At 40.1% G+C, this 20,344-nt stretch overlaps 2 protein-coding genes across 2 annotated transcripts in view; both read right to left on the bottom strand.

The window, feature by feature from the left end:
• Nucleotides 1–20,344, bottom strand: part of LOC113397167 (monocarboxylate transporter 9) — a 51,956-nt gene that overhangs the window by 26,458 nt on the left and 5,154 nt on the right. The window lies entirely within an intron of this gene.
• LOC135193910 (uncharacterized) lies at nt 13,220–16,786 on the bottom strand. The gene is made up of 2 exons (XM_064218349.1): nt 16,254–16,786; nt 13,220–13,226 (listed from the first exon to the last, which is right to left on the bottom strand). The coding sequence occupies exons 1-2, from the start codon at nt 16,784–16,786 to the stop codon at nt 13,220–13,222; spliced, it is 540 nt and encodes a 179-aa protein (XP_064074419.1).

The raw sequence follows: 20,344 nt of genomic DNA, 5'->3' as shown, positions 1-20,344 counted from the left end.
GTCTCAAAATTAATAAGTAAGATTTAACATACAATATATGGCATATAAAATTATTAAATTGAAAGAAATATGATTCGAAAACAAATATTATTCCGTTACCTACAGACGAACAATACGAAATTAAAAATTTTGATTACAGTCAGTCGCTCGATGACGATACCATAAAATTATAGCCTGACAGGTGGACGAACGGCGACGTCTCACTAAAATCACTCAGCTAGGTAAACACATAATTATCCAATATGTGACTTTCAACTTTTATGTTTAAGTACCTACATGAAATGCAAAATTATTATGAAGACCAAATTTTAATAACTACTTTGCGATAATATTACTCAACGGTTATCGTATATTATAAAATACAATGTCATCGTTTAAAGCACTACATTAAAAGGTGTAGGTACTCATTGTTTAGAAACCAATTAACATTATTTTTATATTTATGACTGTTGACTTGAGAATGGAAACGGTCGTATGTTAATTATACTCGTCAGTTCATTCATATCACCACTTCACGGTATTTGCACAAACTAGTAATCTTTGGTTAAAAATTACGTTCTAATTAATACTCTCTAATTAATGCTTATCCATATCACATTATAATACTTAAAAGCATTGGTATATATTACCAACAATAAAAAAAATGTTTAATATTCAACTACAGAATCACTTTGGAAATTAGCATAGCTAATTTAATTTTGGAATGATAATTCTATGAGAATAAACTCCAAACTCACCGCAAAACACGTTCGTGATATGACCGAAAGTGATCAGCGACATTGACGACAATAATTACAACAGAATTAGATGATACACGAATCAAAATCATGAATCATCGTAAGTCTGTTTTGAACATTTCCGAAGTGAGTTCTCTCAGAATTGCACTGTACTTTAAGAGACGCAAGCAAAGTTTGTTGAATATTAACAACAGTAATAGTAAGACAAAGGTACAAAGTAACGTGAACTTGGTCAACGGCTCAACGGTAGTCACCCGTCTGGTTCGCTCGGCGTAAATGAAAAACACTTTTCATTATTAATGTTTTCTTTATTGATAACTAGATAAAGTTCGATATGCGTTGCGAACGTCTTTATACAAGCTTATATTTCTCTTGCAATGATTGTTTAGTTCAAATCTTTTTTTTTTATGTTAGAGGTGGTAAACGAGCAGGAGGCTCACCTGATGGAAAGTGACTACCACCAATAAATATATATCTTGCAATCTTTACTGTATTAGAACCACTTCCTCCTACTCCACTCCTTCCTACAGGGTTAAAATTTTGCATGTGGTCCAGTGCACTTACGAGACGACGCTTGCCACTCCAAGTTCAATTACCTTAATAAAATAAACTTAACAAATATAATCCGTTTTCTATTTTTTTGCTGTCTGTACTCTTAGTCGTCTCACGCACACTAAAATATATTGTAAGCACGAGTCTCACCCAAACATACGATAATACGCCTGCCAATAATAATTAAAGATAGAAGGGCGCGTTCGTGAGTGAACAGAACTATAAGTATGACCGGATTCTACTCCCAGGATTCGAGAAGAAACTCCTTAACGGGCAACAGCGAAATTTCATATAAATAAAAGCTTACATTTGAAAACGTCTTATTGACTATTAAATTGATTTAAAGAATAATCATCAGATACGACTTGCGCCCGATCTATTTCATGCAATGTTATGTTAATGACATGACAGAAATCTTCGCGCAAGTACCAACAGTAACTGTACAATCTGATGTACGATGATTTGGCACGTAGAATACGAATATATATTTAAGATTACGGACTATCGAATGCAATATTCTGCTTTAATGCCAAATTTAATGAAAATCCGTTAACAAACATACAAAAAATCTTCGCATTTAAAATATTAGTAACATTAAGAACGCTAAGAAAAGACGCTATCGGGATTTAAGTACCTATAAATCTATTTTAATGTCTTTTGAGTGCTCAGAAGTAAATAACATAATTAAGTATGTCTTGTAATAATTAAGACTAGTTATATAAATAACAAAGTATATAGGTACATATAAAAATGACCAAGGCACAAAGCCACAAAAATATTGAGGTTATTTGAACGAAAAAAAAACCAAAATATCAGTCGTATACCGCACGACTCGCATTACATGACGTCATACAATCGAGCTATGATATTGCCTGTCATTTGGCAAATTACCAACATATTGGCCATATTTTTTTATCAGTAAATGAACAAAGAATAATTAATACATAGTTTATTCCAATGTCCATCCCGAAATTAATATTAAAAATATAAAAAATGAAGAGGAAAACCGTACCTCGTATTTAGTAATTTTATATACTAAAACCTTCACCAAAACCGGCTGGTACTTCTGGAACAACTTTGACGTATTGTCTATTGGTTTAGTAGTTTCTTTAGTTAGACATTGTAAAAAATACCCAATTAAACGGTAATATATTAATACTCAAATTGTAAAGCAACATATAATCTTGACTAATACATAAGGAATAATAAGTATAGCATAATCACAAATATGCAATATAGCTTGAAAGTTTTTTTTCATATTCTTCGATGTGATTATAATAGCAGCGCCAAAAATCGCTCGCGATATTAGAGGCCAATGACCTTTGATGACGTATGTAAACAACTGCGGACTGCATAATCATGTATACATACAATAAAACAGCAACGCAGTTATGTTTGTACATAATTATTAAAATATAAACCGTAGAGGACAATATCGTTAACACAAGTGATAAAATTACAGCTAATTACATAGGGTATATAGCGTTGTGCGAACTCGTTTTGGGGGGTACCGCTTATCAATTAGCCATCGTCGAAGATTGCGTACCACTTTAAAGGGGGAACGAGCCAGTAATAACAAACACGAGGCTCTATCTTCGGCGGTCACTCAACGAGAGCCTTTAACGACGAGCCTTTAGAAGACTGAACGTTACAGTGCGCAACCTGTAATTATAGAATTTGTCCGACATTGTAAAAACAACTTACTGGACTGCATGCTAATGCTCAAATTCAAATCTTACATTTTCACTTTAAAGACGAACCGGAACCGTCCTTGAATCCCGTGCTTGGCGACGCATTTTCGGTGTAAGAAATCGTTAATATTTTTATTTATATGTAATTATTTTCATTTTGAGACTTGTCTTTCCATAACGACTTAAACTTTCGAGATGATACGGTAGTATGGGCAAGCGATACCGTGATGTAACACAACGTTGAAGGTAAACACTGGTTTTAGTAGGTATTCTGGCACTCGTCCAGCAATAACAGAATTATAAAAAAAAATTAACTATTTGGTTTCTAATCGGTTCTTATAAACAGAATTTACATTCTAAGCCGGTGGTAACGTGGTAGGACTTTGTGCAAGCCCGTCTGGGTAAGTGCCCCCCACTTATCATACATTCTACCACCAAGCAGTAACGCTCAGTTTTGTTGGGTTCTGGTTTTTTTGGACCGTGCCTTTTAAGTATTAATATATTTTTTGATGGTATTCATATGCATTATAAACATGAATCAGTCATAGATTCCATATTACATCTTCACAGTCTCAGAAAGTATATTTAGGTGGGATTCTGGATTCCTACGACTGTCTGGTAATCGGCCTATCTGTACACTGTATAATCAGATCATCTTCTGGATTATCAGAATATCTTAGGTAGTCGCCATTGTGCCCTCTTCGCCAGTGTTTGTCGTTGGTAAGAAATACGAACTTCCGTATGGCGCTACATTGCAACTACTGTATGGGATATGCTATCGTGCAATTGTAGTTCTCTGCGCACATTTGATGGGATAAAAAATATATTTTCTTTTGAATAAATGAAAAATCCATGCAATTTACTAGACGTAGACAGCTCTTTTTATTACCGATTACCAAACAATTTTTGAGTAGTTTAGCTGTAATTAAAAACACAATCCATTTTAAATTTAATCAAGTTTCGATAACAACTCGTAACGCCATTTTTCTCGATTTGACATTCACTTGAACATATTATTGCGTCACAGTGATGGAATAAAAAGAAGTTAAACGGACATATTTGAAGACTTTATAATGAATTTGTTAGATTAGATATTGGATATTATTAGATTTGACACATATGCAATGAAGTTTAATTATAAGTTAAAAGTAATTATTATACATTGTAATTATATATTTACAAAAAAAATACTACCTACAATTTTTATTAATGTTAGATCATGCCTATATTCTTTCAATAAAATTAAATATCATTTATCATTCATTAGTTAAAGTAATATTGATACTTAAGCAAATCATACAGTCCCTTGCTAATAAATAACAAACCTCCAATGTCATATAATTTCAAGGTTAAAATTGTTTAGATAGCTTTTTCCGCCTTTGAAGTGGTCTGTAGGATAATGTACTCAATACTTATACAAATCTTGAACGAATCTCAATTTGTGTGATAATATGAATAAAACTTAAATACATATGTATGTATGTAAAGAAAAAATGTATTATTCTTTAATTTGAATTCCGCGCATCAACCGTCATCGAATGCGCAGTGACATGACAACTCAATTATAAAAAATATAATTATGAAAAATATTATCAATCTCGTAATTGTATAAAGTAAAGTATAAAGTATCTTGTGATTTAGGAACAGACATTGTTAATAAATAAACATTAAATGTCGTTTCTCTTTTTACAGGTATGTAAATATTATTTTTGTAAAAATTCGTAGGTAAATACAAAATTTTATTTTATTCTTTCTTATTGTAAAATTAAATAAATAAATCTCTTTTTACAGAGAAACTCAATTGTGTTTCATTAACTGTGTCGTCCTAATAAAAAGAATACAAGAAAAAATCTTATATGTATATTAAATTTTAAAAGCGTATTGAGCACTCGGTGGAGTTTGAGTTTTGCCATTGTTAAAGTTTACATAGGAAAGTAGTTCAGAAAGATAAAATTTATATTTTAATATATATTGAATGAAATACATGATTCAGAGTTTACGTTCGTATTGCCAATGTCAACACATGACGAAACATAAATACCAATATTTTTTATTTAGTTATGTTAGCTCAAAGCATGAAGACAATAGAAGTAAATGCTTAATCAGCAGAATGTAAGTCATTGTGTCATTCTATGCTTTGGGATCATATGTCTTGGGAAATGATTTTGTAAAAAGGAAACAACATTCGACTAGAGCATAAACCTCTGTTCGGTCGTGTCAATTTTAATTATAATTAAATATTTTAAAACTCAAATATTATATCTTTTTTTAAAAAGTCTGTCTTGCTCCCGTAAACTTGTCTGGCGCAGCCGGTAGGATTGTTTCATATAAATTACAGCCTTCATCTTAATTAATTTTCGTCAAAATCCGTGAATAGTTAGGATTTTGAAGGTCTGTAAGAAACAATCCAGAACCAAAGAAATAAGACAGTGAGTGAGGAGTCCAGGCGAAGACGATGCTGGCGACCGGTTGGTGAGTAAAACTTTTCACCTTCCTTTGCCTTTTGTTATTTTGGGATAAGACTTCTCCTAATATAACGTTTTCTGGTTTTCTTATATAATTTTATTTAAGGATTTGAATTTGTATTGTGAGTGAATTTGTCTTAACGAAAGTTTAATGAAATATATATAATAAGTAAAAAAATCATTTAGTTATATTGTTTAAAAAATAAATATATATATTGCTAGTTTAAGTTAGTGTGTAATAATTTTAATTAAATTTTTTTTTTATAAAATCGAAATGGATCATATAACTCTGATCCCTAACGAAATTTTAAAATTAATTCCACTTTTTGGTGGCGATAAACGCCAATTAAACTTATTCATAAGAAAATGCGAATATGTAATAAGTAAGTTTCAAGGCAGTGATGCACAAAATATATACATTATGCATAGCATCACTAGTCGCTTAGTAGATAAGGCCGCGTCGCTTATTAGCGAGCGCGAGGATATTATATCATGGGATGAATTTAAAGATTTGTTAATTCAACACTTTGGAGACCCGCGAAGTGAAGAGTGTATTGCCATAGAATTAGAAAATTTAAAAATAAATTCGGGAGAAAGTTACCTCGATTTTTGCAATAGAATTCAGTCGGTACGTTCAATTCTTTTATCAAAAGTCAATCAAATATTAAACGAAGATATTAAGCAGAGTAAAATAATTATTTATAATAATACGTCACTAAATGTATTTTTATACAATTTACCAGAGAATATTGTCAGAATAGTTAGATTAAAATCGCCGACAACATTAGAGAGTGCGTTAAGTATTGTGTTGGAGGAGGTGAACTTTCGCGAACAATACAATCAACGAAGTAAAGTGTCAAATTCAAAGGTCAATAACTCTTTTAATCAACCAACATATTTTAAGCCTAATAATAATTTTAATTTTTCTAATAAACCGAATTTATCTATGCCGAATTACCCTTTCAACCAACAACACCAATTTAAATTCGGAATACCGCACGTAAACCAAAGACAGCATATGCATATGCCTACAGGTTTTAGACAAAATTTATCTCCATATAGATTCGGAATTGCTAAAGGACCACAAATACCACCACCAAGAATTAATCCTCAATATGGACACCGACCTATGCAACAGTTAGGTTACCGTCCACCTTTTAATAGTAATAATTATAGACCTCAAACACAGTTTGGTTATAGGCCTAACTTACATCAAGATGGAACAGGACAAAATGACGTATCTATGAGAACCGTAGTGCAAAATAAACCGACTTTCCCTATTAATGAGACTTATGCATATGACTACAATTACTATGACAATGAAAATTATTACGACCCTGACCTCTACATTTCAGAAAATGAGTCCTATGAAAATAACTATAATGACATAACATATTACAATGAAGAAACAGACGAAAACACTACCAAACAAAGTTCTAGTGACCTTGATAATGAAAATAAGGTAGAAAATTTTTCAATAGTAGCCTCAAATCTACAGAATCGATAGAGTTAAATTGCGAAAAACACCTAAAACTACCATATATATATATCCCAGAAATAGATGCGAAATTTATGATAGATACTGGAAGTACGCGTTCTTTCATTAGCCCTGAAAAGGCATATTACTATTTCAACAATTTTATTTCATATGAACCATTTGAAGTTATAAGTACGCATGCTACCAGCACTCATAATGAAACTATTAACATTCCTTTAATGCCAACGTTCAATAGTAATCATTTTCAAAAATTTTATGTGTATGATGTAGATGTAAAATATGATAGGAGACCTATTAACCCCGTACTTCAATTAACCCAAACACAAGATGCCCCGTTTCAGGAAATATTTATAGATTTATTTAACATTGAAGGAAAGTATTATTTAACATTAGTAGACGCTTTTAGTAAACTTGGTCAAGCAATAGAAGTCAGTAGCAGATCCACCCCAGAAGTAGTTCGCGCGTTAATTAAATACTTTTCTTATTACGGTGTACCTAAAAAGATAACTTCTGATCCAGGTACAGAGTTTAATAATGAGTTAATGAGAGAATTAGCTGAAATGTACAAGATTGAACTACATATCACTACTCCTAATAACCCAAATTCTACAGGTATTGTAGAAAGGTTTCACTCTACGTTAATAGAGATATATAGATTAGCCAAATACGAACATAAGTTCACGGACGCTGCTTCCGTCATGACTTACTCTATCATGGCATACAACCACACTATTCATAGTGCCACTGGTTTAACGCCTTTCGAAGTAGTATTTGGTCATACCGATTCTAGTAATGTATTTGATGTCGATTTCCAAAAATTTTATATACAACAATTACTTAAAGATCATATAAAACGCACAAAATACCTATATCAATATATTTCCAATAAGATATACGAAAATAAAGATAAAGAAAGAAAAAGGAGAGGTGGTGAACAAGAAATAGATTTAAGCGTTGATAAAACTATAATTGCGAAAGTAGTTAACACGAGAAAAAGTAAGGATAAGCCTCCTTATCAAAAGGCAATTGTTAGAGGAGAAACTTCCCGTAATGTAGTACCCGTAACTATTAGAGAGCGACAAACTAAAGTCCCGCTTAAAAATATAAAACGACCTCCACAGGTGGTGCGTAATCGCCCTGGCGATGATGAAGAACACCCAATCCCTTCGACTTCAAAAGATTGAAGGTAATCCGGGCCTATTACCCGTCAAACAGGGCCAGGCTTATAAACAGGAAAATAAATGGGTTATTATTAAAATAATAGATTTAAGTTCCATATTTGCCGATTTAGAGTTTAATATAAATAGATATAGTGATTTTAATAAGTTAATTAATACAGACACGCCGTATATGCACGAATTTAGTAACACGAAAATACAAGTAGAATACTTAAAAGATATAACTATAGAAAAGGTAAAACAAATTATACCAACTAAAAGATTTCGTAGAGGTTTGCTTAACCCATTGGGTTCTGTTATAAAATCAATAACTGGTAACTTAGATCACGAAGACGCGCTTCGCTATGATCATTTTATTAATAAATTTAATGGCAAACAAAATTTACTTGATAACAAAATTACACTGGTTTCCAAAATGTTGGAGTATTCTATTAATAGTACAGAAATTTTATATAACAATTCTTTAATCATTAACGAACGTTTAAAACGCGTAGAACTAATGTTGAAGGACATAGCAACCAAAGAAGAAAATGCAGTATATTCCACTTATATTTTGAGTATGTATAGCATGTTCATTAATAACTTCCGTTCAATATATATAACGCTCGAGGAGATGGAAACAGCCTTAGCTTTTAGTAAAGTTTCTGTGCTACATCAATCTATAATTAATACAACAGAATTGTTTTACATATTAACTTCCATAGAAAAATATCATAGTTTAATGTATCCTGTAACTGAAAGTAATATGATTAAGATAGAACGAACATTGTGTGTTAAAGCGTATGTAAAAGGAAACCAGATTACATTTATTATGGAAGTCCCTCTCACAGATAGTAGTATATTTCATTATTATAAAATGTATTCATTACCTATTTTGGATCAAGTTAAAAACGAAACTTTTATTATTATTCCCGAATATCCCTTCCTTATGGTGAAAGGTTCAAAATACTTGCCGGTCGCGTCTCCGTGTCAAGAAATTCTCAGCGATAACCAGTACATATGCACTGAACATAATATCGTACCCTACTCAGCGATAACGTGTATGGAACAGTTGATGCAGTTTCACAGTAATCTAACACAATGTCATCAACGCGTTGTTCTTATAGAAAAAATTAAAACACAACGTCTTTCTGCTGCTCGTTGGATAATATATTCAAGAGATAAAGAAGTAATGTCCTATAAGTGTGGAAACGATGTAACAAAAACATCTATGATTGGAACTTATCTCGTACAAATCGATCCTGGCTGTGAGGTCATCCTCGGCGATCTCCGGTTATTTTATTTTCAACATATATTGGAAAAATTTGAATACAAGATGACACCCATTATTAATTTACCTGAGATAAAGAATAAAATTATATCTATTTCTGCCGAGCCGATCGATATTAAAGGAATAAATTTGGATGATATAAAATATCTTACTGCGGTTTTCAAGATAAATAGTTTAAGTGAAAGTGAAAGTGAAATAGAATCTGTAATAAAAGTGAATAGTGTCAGTTTAGGGACCCTAATTATATACTTAATATTACTTGTTTTGTGCTTAATTTTAATTTCAAAAAAGTTAAAAGATAAATTCTTAAGTAAGGGTCGAAACCTTCAGAATCCAGATGCCTCTGACGGTTTCGAACTTAAGGGGGGAGGAGTTATGTTAGCTCAAAGCATGAAGACAATAGAAGTAAATGCTTAATCAGCAGAATGTAAGTCATTGTGTCATTCTATGCTTTGGGATCATATGTCTTGGGAAATGATTTTGTAAAAAGGAAACAACATTCGACTAGAGCATAAACCTCTGTTCGGTCGTGTCAATTTTAATTATAATTAAATATTTTAAAACTCAAATATTATATCTTTTTTTAAAAAGTCTGTCTTGCTCCCGTAAACTTGTCTATTTTGTCAAATGTTTTTATTTCGTCGATGTTATTATTATTATATTTCCATCAATGGACTACTACTATTAAATTAACCAAAAATACTGAGATAGTATTGAACTGTTATCCACCCCCAGTAATTAACAATTAACAATTTACGCACCATAGGACGTATGCTCTATTCCAACCACAATAAAAGAAAAGCCAAATAAACAACATTTGACAGCAAATTGATGCGATAATTGGTCGAGATCTTCATTGATCTGTGATATTCACTATGGATTTGCGAAAAAATTGCGTTATGAACGTCGACGAAACTGTTTTATCAGAATTTTGGAAGTGAAATTAAAGTTTAATTAAGTGGTTAAATGTAATAGACTTATATTAAAAATAAAGATACATTAATCATAAACTCTTAGTAGTGCACAATATAGCTGAGTTATTAGCGAATCGCATGAAATACGTAAATCTAAGGTTTGTTTATCTTTTTTCCTATTTCCATTGGAATAGGCTACATATAATATTCCAGTGGTAGTTACCACATGGAAATTGTAAGGATGGTTTCATATGGCACCGCAAAAGCAGCTCATAGATCTTTTCTACATTCCTCTCAAAGGTAAAACATTTATGTTTTGTGTATCACGTGAAGTGTGCTTGACTTTCGTAACGTTTGTGATAACGCGCTCGCAATACGTATCAAAATATTATTATACGACTAATAAATATTTTATGAATTCCATAATTATCAGAGGCATAACTCTTATGATAAATTCTATAATATATTTAAGATACTAATTGATCCTTATATTTATAATGTTAGAGTTTTACAAGATACCGAATTCATACTTTACAATAGTTTTGTTCACACATATTCGGTCCCCGTAAATTCAAGGAGTCAATTAACCAAAAAAATCGGAATTAAAAAAAAAGCATGACGGATATATCTTAGTCATAAAAAGATCAGAATACGGATGTATATTTTTTATGATTTTCTTCCTCTTCTATAATACCGATTTTGTCTCTCTTGAGTGGGATAAAACCTTTGATCGTCGTGTCGTTGGGGTGTTGTATGTTTCTGGCATAGTACTATCAACATATAGGTGGTGCGACTTATGTCGAACGAATCCCAAAATAAAAAAACTTACGTCATTGCCTAACAGCGATGAAACTTTTATTGCAGTTAAATAAAAATGCCATTGTATTATCTTAATCAGATATTTTATTCGAGATATTAAGTACAACATTATTTACGATTAACGTTGATATGTTTAAAGACTTGCGGAAAGTGATGAGCTCTTGATAGATTTCTGCCACGGCCCTATTTTCATGGGAAACTAACCTACTTCAAAGAAAATATTACGGTGCACTAAATTTTATGTTAACATCCACTATTCCTTCCATTTCTAGCCACTCACAATATACCTTCACCCAACTAACAGTGCAACCTTAATATAACGTACCACAATATTACGAATTCCTCGATTTAACAAATTCTTCGTAATCCCCTTGAATTGTCCATAAGAGTCAATGTAAAATATCCCTTTACATAACGAAATTTTTTGCGAACAACCTTTTTATAACGAATTTTCAACTAGCAAGAAAAATTATAAATACCTGTAAAATTAGTGAATTTTGTCAACGCAAAACCTATATATAAAAATACCACAAAAATCTTTGTTACCTACCTAATTGTTTTTAAATAGAAAATACATATAGATATTTGATAAAAAAATGTGTTATCATTTATTAGTAGAAGTCGTTCGCTATAAGGAGATAAGTTCGCTATAAGGAGTTGAGGTGAATAAAACTATTTTTTTACCTCTTTATAACGATTTTTAGACCAACGTAACCTCAACGTAACAAACCGTAGTTTAACGAATTACTTGATATAACGAAAATTTACTTATTCCCTTCCGATTTGTTATTAGGTTGTACTGTACGACTGAACTATAGGTAGGCAAAGCTGATACTGAAAATTTAAAAAAATAGGCGCAGTACTGTTTTTTGTACTTTTCCAGGCACGGAAGGGAAAAGCTACCTATAATAACTTTCATAGTACGAGCTAGTACTGAGAACTTTAGAATCTACAGCCTTATAAACTATCCGTTAGACAAAAGAGGAGGCCATACATTCGAGGAATATAGATTTTACAGTTTCCTTGAATAAATTATATGAAGTGAATTTAGCAATTAATCACACAATGAATTTAGTAATTTTTAACATACTTGAAAGTAAACACTCCGTTTTTATCGTAAGTACTATTAAATATTATTTACAGTTATAATCAGGACCTAATTTTGACAGTCAACATTTTTTTTGAGTTTGTATCAACGTTATCTATATCTTACAAGTCATTTCATATCGTCATTTAAATCGAGATTAAATTCAATTTAGCTTTCACCGGTTCGGTTTTATGATTCTATCTAGAAGTAAATTGTCTAAGATGGATGGCGTAAACGACCGGGGGAGGTCGATTACGCCGGATTTCTCCAGGAAACTCTAAAATTTTCTTTGCATAAAAATAAATAAAATGGAAGGGATTAAATGTCTACGGCGTGTTGTATTCATAATTCAAATCTTACTCAGCAGTGAATTTGTGGTGCCGGAATGCTTCGTACTTTATTTTTAGAAGCATAGGTCTTTGAACACAGTGAGACACCAATGGACTGTTACTTATTACATTAGATACTTACTTCCCAAAATATATTTACTGAGTATTACAAAATATATCTCTTATAACCATTCGTTTACAAGCTATTGACAGTAATTTCATATAAAATAGTACTTTAAGGAAGTTAAGAATTAAGACAATATTGTTGCCACATTAAAAGTACATAAAAAGCCGTATAACGAAACGCAATTCTGTTGATGGTGAGAAAAGTTGTACGAAACAAGTACAAATGTGCGAAACGAAATGCAACACCAGTTGTTGTATGTTTATTTTTTTATTATAACTCGGAAACCCTTCCGGTAACAGAACCGAGTGGGCTGACAGGAGGTTAAGGTTATTTTCTTTGTGACGAACCGGAAACACTTCCGTCAACATTGCAGTTTTAGCAAAAGTTGAAATTATGATTTAACAAATATACATATAAAAAATTATGTAAACATTCCTAGCGCAAGAGCACTTATTAAATACGGTACTGGATATTTATAGTTTTAATTGCATATACATGCACTCAAAGATAAATCTACGATTTTAGGATTTTCGTAATACACATGATCGAGGATCAATCACTGTAATTTTTTGTGATTATATCATAGATAAAGATTATTCTTACCAAATTCGAACGGGTCAATTTAAGCCTAACGTACAAACATTTACAAAATAAGTATATTTTCTTAAAATACAAATTAAATTAAACACGGACTAAACACGGTCCGTGTGATTTCGGGTGTGGTGTGCAGAAATTCACCAACCTTTTTTTTTTTTTTTTTTTTTTTCTCGCTGGAAAAACGCGTTACGCGCTTCCCCCACGTGATGGAAGGTGGGGGGGTGTGTGGGACTCCCCGGAGCCCTGGACGCCGAGTGCGCCCAGGTACGCCGGGTTTACCCACTAAAAAACCAGCGGTACCCTCTCCGTCTTTCGGCGGGCGCCACGGGATCGCTTGCGCATGCTACCGTGACGCCCTGACGGTCGGCCCGCCTATGCGGGCCTCCAACACCTAGAGGGGGTTCTCGGGGTACTGAGACCCCCCCTAGTCCCTGCGACGCCTATTGAGGCGGGGGGAGAAGGTGCGCGTAGCGCTTCTTCCTCCTCCCCGGTCGTCTTCGGCGGAGCGGGTCTGCAGCGGCATCCTCTTCCCGCTCCCGCTCCGCGGCTTCCTTCTGCGACATCACGTTTTCGCAGAAGGAGCGCATCTCCGACCAACACGTCTCGCTACCGAGCATTTCGTTGACGATGCTCGGCAGCGAGAGGTCTCCGCCCATAGTCGCCGCAAGGGTGTGCCTCTGGGGCCCCCACGCAGCACACTCACTCAGGGTGTGGAGCGCCGTGTCGACTGGCGCACCACACTCGTGACAGGAGGGTGACACCTCCCGCCGCGCTATCCCGTGCAGGTACTTACCGAAGCATCCGTGCCCGGTAAGTACCTGCGTCATCCTGAAGGTGAGTGTGCCCTTCTTCCTCTCGACCCAGCGACTCAAGTGGGGGCGGATCGCCTCCACTGTCGCCAGGCCCGCCGTGGGTGACCCCAGGTCCTCCTGCCATCGGGCGATCAGGGCTCGCTGGGCTAGAGCCCTGATCCGCCCGACCTCCGCCGACCCTGGACGGTCGCCGCGGTTCCTCGCCTCGACCCGGAACCGGTACACTTCCGCGAGCACCTCCGCCTGGAGCTCCCAGGGCGGATCGCCCGCGAGAAGTGTCGCCGCAGCCCACGACACCGTACGGTACCCTCTGACGCCTCTCACCGCTATGACCCTCTGCGGCTTTCGCAGCAGGGCCCGGTTGTCAGCGGTGAGGGCGTCGACCCAGATCGGGGCACCGTACAGCGCCATCGACCTCACTACGCCGGAGTAGAGACGCCGGCATAGCGATCCCGGCCCCCCCACATTCGGAAGGAGGCGGCCGAGAGCGGCGGCGGCGTTGATGAGCCTCGGGCCGAGATGGACAAAATGCTGCCCGAAGCTCCATCGACCGTCCAGGATGAGGCCCAGATACTTCATCTGGGCCTGCACCTTGATCACCGTCCCCTGGACGGTGATACTCGCCCCTCGTGGGGGTCCTTTCCGTGGACCGTGGAAGAGGAGGGCCTCCGTTTTGGATATGGAGACCCTCAAGCCCAGCATTCCCATACGGTCCACGGTGAGAGCCGTTCCGACCTCGGCGAGGCGAGCCGCCTCCCGAAAGTCCCGCCCAGTCGCCGTGACGAGGGTGTCGTCAGCGTAGCACAACACCCCCATCCCGGGAAGGACGGGAGCTCGCAGGAGCCAGTCGAAACCGACGTTCCACAGAATTGGGCCGAGAACCGACCCCTGTGGAACGCCGCAGCCTACCCGACGCCGGACCAGCCTCCCATCGACCCCCGCCCAGAGGACTTCCCTGTCCTGGAGGTACGCCTCCAGCAGCCTCCTGAGATAGGTCGGCACCCCATGGTATCGGAGTGCCTCCCGTATCGTCTCGAAAGGGAGACTGTTGAAGGCGTTCGCCACGTCGAGCGACACCGCCAGGACGACTTGCCCCCGGGCCACCGCTTCCGTCGTCCGAGTCTTCAGGGCGTCCAGGGCGTCGACCGTCGACCGGCCCGCCCTGAACCCGTACTGAGCCTCTGAGAGACCCGGACCGACCTCCTCGAGGTGCTGAACGAGACGGGCTGCGAGGACCTTCTCGAAGAGTTTGCCCGTCTCGTTCAGCAGCACTATTGGCCTGTATGCCGAAGGGGAATCCATCGGCCGACCTTCCTTCGGCAACAGGACCAAATTTTCCCTCTTTCCAAGGCTTCGGAAACTGCCCGCTGCACAGACACTCGTCGAACAGCTCCCGAAGCCTTGCACCCAGGAATTCCAGGGCGTCGCACAGAACACGCCCTGGAACCCCGTCCGGACCCGGCGCCGTGTTCTTGGCCCTCAAGCGGCCGAGGGCCATCTCCATCTCCCGCTCCGTGATCAGTGGTGGAGCCACTGCGTCTTCGATCACGGAGCGGGGGGCCATCTGCGGAGGGACATGCTCGCCTGGATGGGGAAAGAGTTCCCCGACCAGGCGCAGGAGGAGTTCCGGCGGCAGCGTCTCAGTGACGGGGGCGCCTTGGGTGCGGAACTTCCCGCGTACGCCGCGGTACGGGCGCCCCCACGGGTCTCGATTGAGACCCGCCAGAAGCTCCTCCCTGGCCTTTTCCTTGGCCTTGCTTATCGCCAGCTGCAGATCTTTTTTCAGCTGGCGATAAGCGTCCAGCATCTGTCCCTCCAGGTCCGTGTCGAGGCCGTTGCGCCTTCGACAGCGGACGTAGGCCCTCCGCGCCCGGCAGCACGTCGCCCGAAGGTCGGCGATTTCGGGCGACCACCAATAGACGTGCCGGCGCGGAACCCTGCGCCGGGTCCGAGGCATGGCCGCATCGCAGACCTCCTTGAGCGAACTGCGCATGCGGCCCGCCAGCTCCTCTGCGCTGGCGCCCTCCGTCCTCCCCGCGGAACCCCACCGCTGCACGATGGCGGCCTCCTTGACCAGCTCTCGGTCGACCTGGCCGAGAGACCACCTCGGCAGCGTAGTCGGCACCCTCTGGGGTTCCGCCGGCCTGCGAGAGGTGGAGATCTCGAATCGGATGTACCGGTGATCCGATAGAGTCTCCACCTCTTCCTCCACTCTCCAATCGACCACTCTGCGTGCTACGACAGGGGTGGCGAACGAAACGTCCACCACGGAACCCCCCTGATGTCGCACGCAGGTGTGAACCTGCCCCCTGTTGAGAAGGGACAGGTCGGAGAGCAGGGCCCACACCTGGACGGCCCTCCCTCGCGGATTCGTGGCGGGGTTGCCCCAGGCACGCGACTTCGCGTTTAAGTCGCCGAGAACCATTATCGGTTTCGGCGACTGCCTGGCCACCGCAGCTCTGACTAAGCCGAGATAAGTCTCGAACTCAGCCAGGCTGCGGTTAGGGGAGAAGTACGTACCGACGACGACGTACTCCCCCCACCCCACCACTACGTAGCCCGAGCCCCTCTCGATGAGTGAGAGGGGAGGGCCCGTTCCGCTCCTCGTGAGGACCGCCACGGTGTCGTCCGAGTCCCCCAGCCAGTGAGGTAGGGGAGGGACGAAATAGGGCTCGCAGGCCACCGCCAGGTCTACCTGCCACTCCGCCATGGACTGCAGCAGTAGGTCCTGCGCTCCGGCGGAGTGGTTGACGTTCGTTTGGAGGAAGCTTATTTGTTCTGGCATCCTTGAGTCGAACTAGCTCCCTCCGTAGCCTGGCGGCTTTCTTCGCGCGGGGCGGTCCTGATTCCTTGGACCGCCTTGCCTTTCGTGTGGGGAGGGTTGCAGTCCCTTCCACCCATCGAGTGCCCTGAGGGCCTCCCAGCCTCTGCACAGACTGCGCAGCGGGCTGTTGCAGAGCACAACGGTGCCAGGTGTCCCGCATTTCCACACCTGTAGCACAACGAGCTCCTGTCTACCTTTGACGGGCAGAGGGCTCTCGTGTGCCCGAGGCCAAAGCACCGGAAGCAGCGAAGAGGTTGCTGCTCCAGTACCCTGACCCTAGCAGAGCTCCATCCCACTAGGAACCTGCCGCTGTTGGCCAGGGTCTTAGCCGCCGCCGTTGGGCACTTTACTGTAGCCATGCCCACTCCCGCAGGGCCTGTGCCGACAGCCCCGACCCGGACAGAGTCAACGGGACAATTACCAACCCTGGCTATGGCTGCAGCCAACTTGGCCTTTGTGACAGAGTCGTCCAGCCCCGTGATCCTCAGCTCGGTCATCCTCACGGGTAGAACGACGTTGGCCACGCCATCCAAGGCGACGCGGAGCTTATCCGCCAGTCGCCCAGCCTGCTCCTGACTCTGCGACTTGGGCAACTCCAGGACCCTAGCACCGGTGGCAGCGCGGCGGATCTTGATGCCCTCCCCTATGCCCAGCTGTGCCAGGTCGACGCTCTGCTCGGCCTTCTCTAGTACCTGAGCGTACGTCACTCCCTTCTCCTCTGCCTCAGGCTGCAGAGAGATGATGACGGCAGCGGTGCGAGGCATGGATATTTTGCCCTTCTTCAATGCTACCGCCGGGGTGGTTGTGGGCTTGCTTGCCACTGGTGGAGAAGGTTTCTTGCCCTTTTTCCCTTTCCGGACAACAGTGGCCCAACTTTCCTCCTGTCCCGTACCAGCTTGGGCTGGGGGGACGGGCGTTCTAGCTGCCGGTGGTACCGTTGCAGCCGGAGTTGTCCTATTAGTTTTGGTCTGTTTCTGCTTTTTGGGAGCAGTGGCCGTGGGTGGCATCGAAGGCCTCGGTGCGTCCAGTTCTTCGGCTGTAGCTGGTGAACTACTTACTCTCGGGAGAGGGAGTCTGGCGTCCAGCATCGCACCGATCGAGATCGTGATGAACTCTCTCAGTTCATCGATCATTGCAACGCTAGATGAAGTGGCCGCAGAAGGCCCACCCGAAGCCGTCATGATCGCCCTCATGTCGGCGAACTCCCTCCTGTGAGCCTTCAGGTCCTCTTTGAGGTTTTCAACTTCCCGTCTAAGGCGGCTATTGTCCGCCTGCAGACGCCGTGTCTCTTCCGCCTCGGTGCGAGAAGAAAGGACCTCGACTATCGCCTGTAGGGCGGCAGCCGATTCCTTGAGGCTTTTAATGTAGCCGCCCTTGAGGTTGCCCGATTTTTTGGCAACCATGAGAATAGCGGCTACGTTGCGCTCCGCCTCCGCATGCAGTTCCACCGCTCCGAGCGTCGCTGGGTCCGCCATGTTGCTTGTCACCGACGATGACGGCACTACAGCGTCCTTCCCTTCGGTTGGTGCCTTTTTAAAGGCACGACTGCGGAGCGCCCTCTCGAAGGCAACTTCCCGTTCCTCCTCCTCCTTTTTCTTTAATTCGGCCCTAGCCCGGGTGAGGCCGTTACCTTTACTTTCGACGCGGCGGTGGGCAGCGAGTCTCGCCGTCTTGACTCCCTCGTTACCAGAGTCGGAGTCGTCCGTCTCCAGCGGTCGATGTTTTTCGACAGAGGCCTCCGAAGCGGTCTCCATCTCCGAGTCCATCTGGATTTAACAAATCTGGTCCCAGACTAGATTATCCCGCACGACAGGTACGGTCCATAGGTTCAGTTAATGCTGTTACGTCATTTTTGTGTAAGGATCATCAGCCGGAGAAGAAAATGACCTTATTAAAAGTTAAAAATTAGCCTAATGTGTAACCGAAACGAGATGTTAATTTGGAAGAAATGGAACAAAATTCAGATGTCCTTCACAAGGTCATTTGAGTCGATATACCAAATGACAGATGGGAGGGTGGGAGGGCTTTTTTTCCGATTTCCCGAGTGGAAATCGAGAAAACGAGTGCGGGGCGATGATCTGGGGGTGGATCCGAGTAGGATTCACGAAAAATTGCGGTCAAAATTGAACAAAAATTTTATATGAAAAAAGATTAATATTACGTAACGGATAGGACTTAGCGAAATTAAATAGAAAAATTAAAATGTCAAAAAATATGAAAAAATATGAAATAAACGATGAAATTAATTAAAATAAACAAAAGTAAAGCGAAAATGTGCAGTGAGAAAATGCGATATCTCTAATATTTTAGAAGATAGCAAGCCTGTAAGGAGACCGTGTTACGATCGCTTAGGTAACCTCGGTTTTGAGAGTGAGTGACTTTTCCGATTTCCCGAGTGGAAATCGAGAAAACGAGTGCGGGGCGATGATCTGGGGGTGGATCCGAGTAGGATTCACGAAAAATTGCGGTCAAAATTGAACAAAAATTTTATATGAAAAAAGATTAATATTACGTAACGGATAGGACTTAGCGAAATTAAATAGAAAAATTAAAATGTCAAAAAATATGAAAAAATATGAAATAAACGATGAAATTAATTAAAATAAACAAAAGTAAAGCGAAAATGTGCAGTGAGAAAATGCGATATCTCTAATATTTTAGAAGATAGCAAGCCTGTAAGGAGACCGTGTTACGATCGCTTAGGTAACCTCGGTTTTGAGAGTGAGTGACTTTTCCGATTTCCCGAGTGGAAATCGAGAAAACGAGTGCGGGGCGATGATCTGGGGGTGGATCCGAGTAGGATTCACGAAAAATTGCGGTCAAAATTGAACAAAAATTTTATATGAAAAAAGATTAATATTACGTAACGGATAGGACTTAGCGAAATTAAATAGAAAAATTAAAATGTCAAAAAATATGAAAAAATATGAAATAAACGATGAAATTAATTAAAATAAACAAAAGTAAAGCGAAAATGTGCAGTGAGAAAATGCGATATCTCTAATATTTTAGAAGATAGCAAGCCTGTCGAAATTCACCAACCTACTGAACCACTGATATAAGTTGACAAGATTTAAAATAAAAAATATATAGTCATATAACGGGGGTTCTGTCACATATAATGGCATAACTAATATAATTATGGTTGCAGGTTATATTTAATCCGTGTAACAGATATATAGTCTCCTATTATTCGCAGAGAGAAAGCGAACCTCTTTTAATATGAAACAATAAACATTTTTTTTGCATACTTTGCACTGTAAGCTCTATAACTTATTCAATACTTCAAATCGAGTTGTCAATTTTGACACAACTCAATGTCATGTCGAAAACTGCATCCGCAGTATATCTAGGACTCATAGTTTCTAGTATACTTTCTCCGTAAAAATGACATACGACTCCTCAAACGGTCCGCATGGAATTTTTTTGCTAGATGCTTTATAA

This window comes from Vanessa tameamea, chromosome 3, assembly GCF_037043105.1.
Source record: "Vanessa tameamea isolate UH-Manoa-2023 chromosome 3, ilVanTame1 primary haplotype, whole genome shotgun sequence".
Classification (NCBI taxonomy): Eukaryota; Metazoa; Arthropoda; class Insecta; order Lepidoptera; family Nymphalidae; genus Vanessa; species Vanessa tameamea.
The sequence above is the reverse complement of the archived record's forward strand: the minus strand, read 5'-3'. Positions and strand labels throughout refer to the sequence as shown.